The sequence below is a fragment of the Frankliniella occidentalis genome, unplaced genomic scaffold (assembly GCF_000697945.3).
Source record: "Frankliniella occidentalis isolate FOCC.00 unplaced genomic scaffold, Focc_3.1 Scaffold201, whole genome shotgun sequence".
Taxonomy (NCBI): Eukaryota; Metazoa; Arthropoda; class Insecta; order Thysanoptera; family Thripidae; genus Frankliniella; species Frankliniella occidentalis.
The window spans coordinates 264,509-265,825 of record NW_026267327.1 but is presented as its reverse complement, the minus strand read 5'-3'; the positions used below and the strand labels follow the sequence as shown (position 1 = coordinate 265,825).

The window sequence follows — 1,317 nt, the reverse complement described above, 5'->3', positions numbered from 1 at the left end:
CGATGCACTGCTATATCAATTAAGAACGAGCGCTGCCCGCCCACGTCAGCGCTCAGGGCGGGCGAGGGGGAGCGGCGGGAGGCAGAGGGCGGCACTCCCCGCTCGCAGTGTCCTCTCTTTCCCCCCTCCCCGTGAGCGCTTGCCCAAGCGCGGAGCGTCAGTTCTTAACTGAATATAACCCCAGCCTCCTGCAAAACCAACATCGTTTTTATTACTTTTTGTTTGTGGCCATCCTGCACTCTATGCTCGATAGGTCCTGGTCATGATCGTCTACTCCTTGACTTATTCTGCGACGTGCGTTTCGACGGCCGTCGACAGCCTGGTTGAGATGCAGGACAGTCTGGGCGACGGGTACTCCGTCAAAGACACGCTGGTTCCTCTGCAAGCCGGCTTAGGGCGAATATTTTTGTTTTTGTACGCCTGCTCCACCTTCCAGCGAGCCGCTCAAGAGGTATCACAAATGTGTTCGTAAAGGTGCTCGTTACTTTTAGATTGAGATTGCAGTGTACGATATTGTGCGATATCTATTCGACAGCATTCCAAGCTGAGTCAAGAACTGCAGGGCTTTCTGGCGGATACTCCAGATGTGCCGGTCGCAGTATTACGTGAGGTACAGTGTTGATCTGTAGGATACGTATGCTGGAAATATAATCGATCTAGGGCAGCACCATTAAACTTACCGTTTCAGGTTGAGAGATTTATCGTACAAATTGGACTTCGGGATGGGTATTTCGACGTCCTCAGCCTGTTTCGCCTGGATATTGGTGCTATGAGAACTGTAAGTAAAAGTTAAACGTGGGATGTGGTATTCGCCAGGAGATAATCAGATGGTTGTCTTTGAGGTAGGCAACTCATTGTGCCCCTGGGAAGCGCTTAGAAAAAAATTCTTGCTTGAACTCGGTTAAGTGAAGTAAAAATGCTGCATAATGATTTGCTTCCGGATCGCACAAAATTTTCATCCGTTTTTCTGAGATTCATTTCCGAAATAACAGTAGCTCGGCGCCTGTGAGACGTGTGGTAGGCAAACCCGCACTACACGCATGCACTGCAGCTGTAGTGTTGCCTACCCATCAGGCGCTATAGAGCGTGAGCATTACGGGACGTAACACAAAGTGAAAGAAACCCACACATTAACTGTTGATCCCTCCGGTTGTTGCAGATTCTGGCGGCTACTGCAACGTATCTCTTCGTGCTCATGCAGTTTGGAATATCCATGTATTAGCGAGCAACGCATCTGCGTGATAGTCTTAAGTGTAAATAGAACAACGTGTTCGGCAGGAGGAGAAAATAACTGTGTTTTTCATCAATAAATTGTTA

At 48.7% G+C, this 1,317-nt stretch overlaps 2 protein-coding genes across 2 annotated transcripts in view; both read left to right on the top strand.

Annotated features, from left to right (window-relative positions):
* Positions 1-253, top strand: part of LOC127750510 (uncharacterized) — a 1,880-nt gene extending 1,627 nt beyond the window's left edge. Inside the window, exon 4 of the mRNA XM_052272363.1 lies at positions 185-253. Coding sequence (XP_052128323.1) covers positions 185-253 — 69 coding nt within the window. The remainder of the gene's footprint in view (positions 1-184) is intronic.
* Positions 55-1,311, top strand: LOC113205808 (uncharacterized). The gene is made up of 4 exons (XM_052272360.1): positions 55-451; positions 536-610; positions 689-778; positions 1,160-1,311. The coding sequence occupies exons 1-4, from the start codon at positions 263-265 to the stop codon at positions 1,220-1,222; spliced, it is 417 nt and encodes a 138-aa protein (XP_052128320.1). The 5' UTR covers positions 55-262; the 3' UTR covers positions 1,223-1,311.
* Positions 1,312-1,317: the final 6 nt, after the last annotated feature.

Coding starts and splice junctions, on each gene's coding strand:
- LOC113205808 (XM_052272360.1), top strand. CDS start 263: ATGATCGTCTACTCCTTGACTTATTCTGCGACGTGCGTTTCGACGGCC. Junction 452..535: donor TCCAGCGAGCCGCTCAAGAG/GTATCACAAATG, acceptor TCTATTCGACAG/CATTCCAAGCTGAGTCAAGA. Junction 779..1,159: donor ATATTGGTGCTATGAGAACT/GTAAGTAAAAGT, acceptor CGGTTGTTGCAG/ATTCTGGCGGCTACTGCAAC.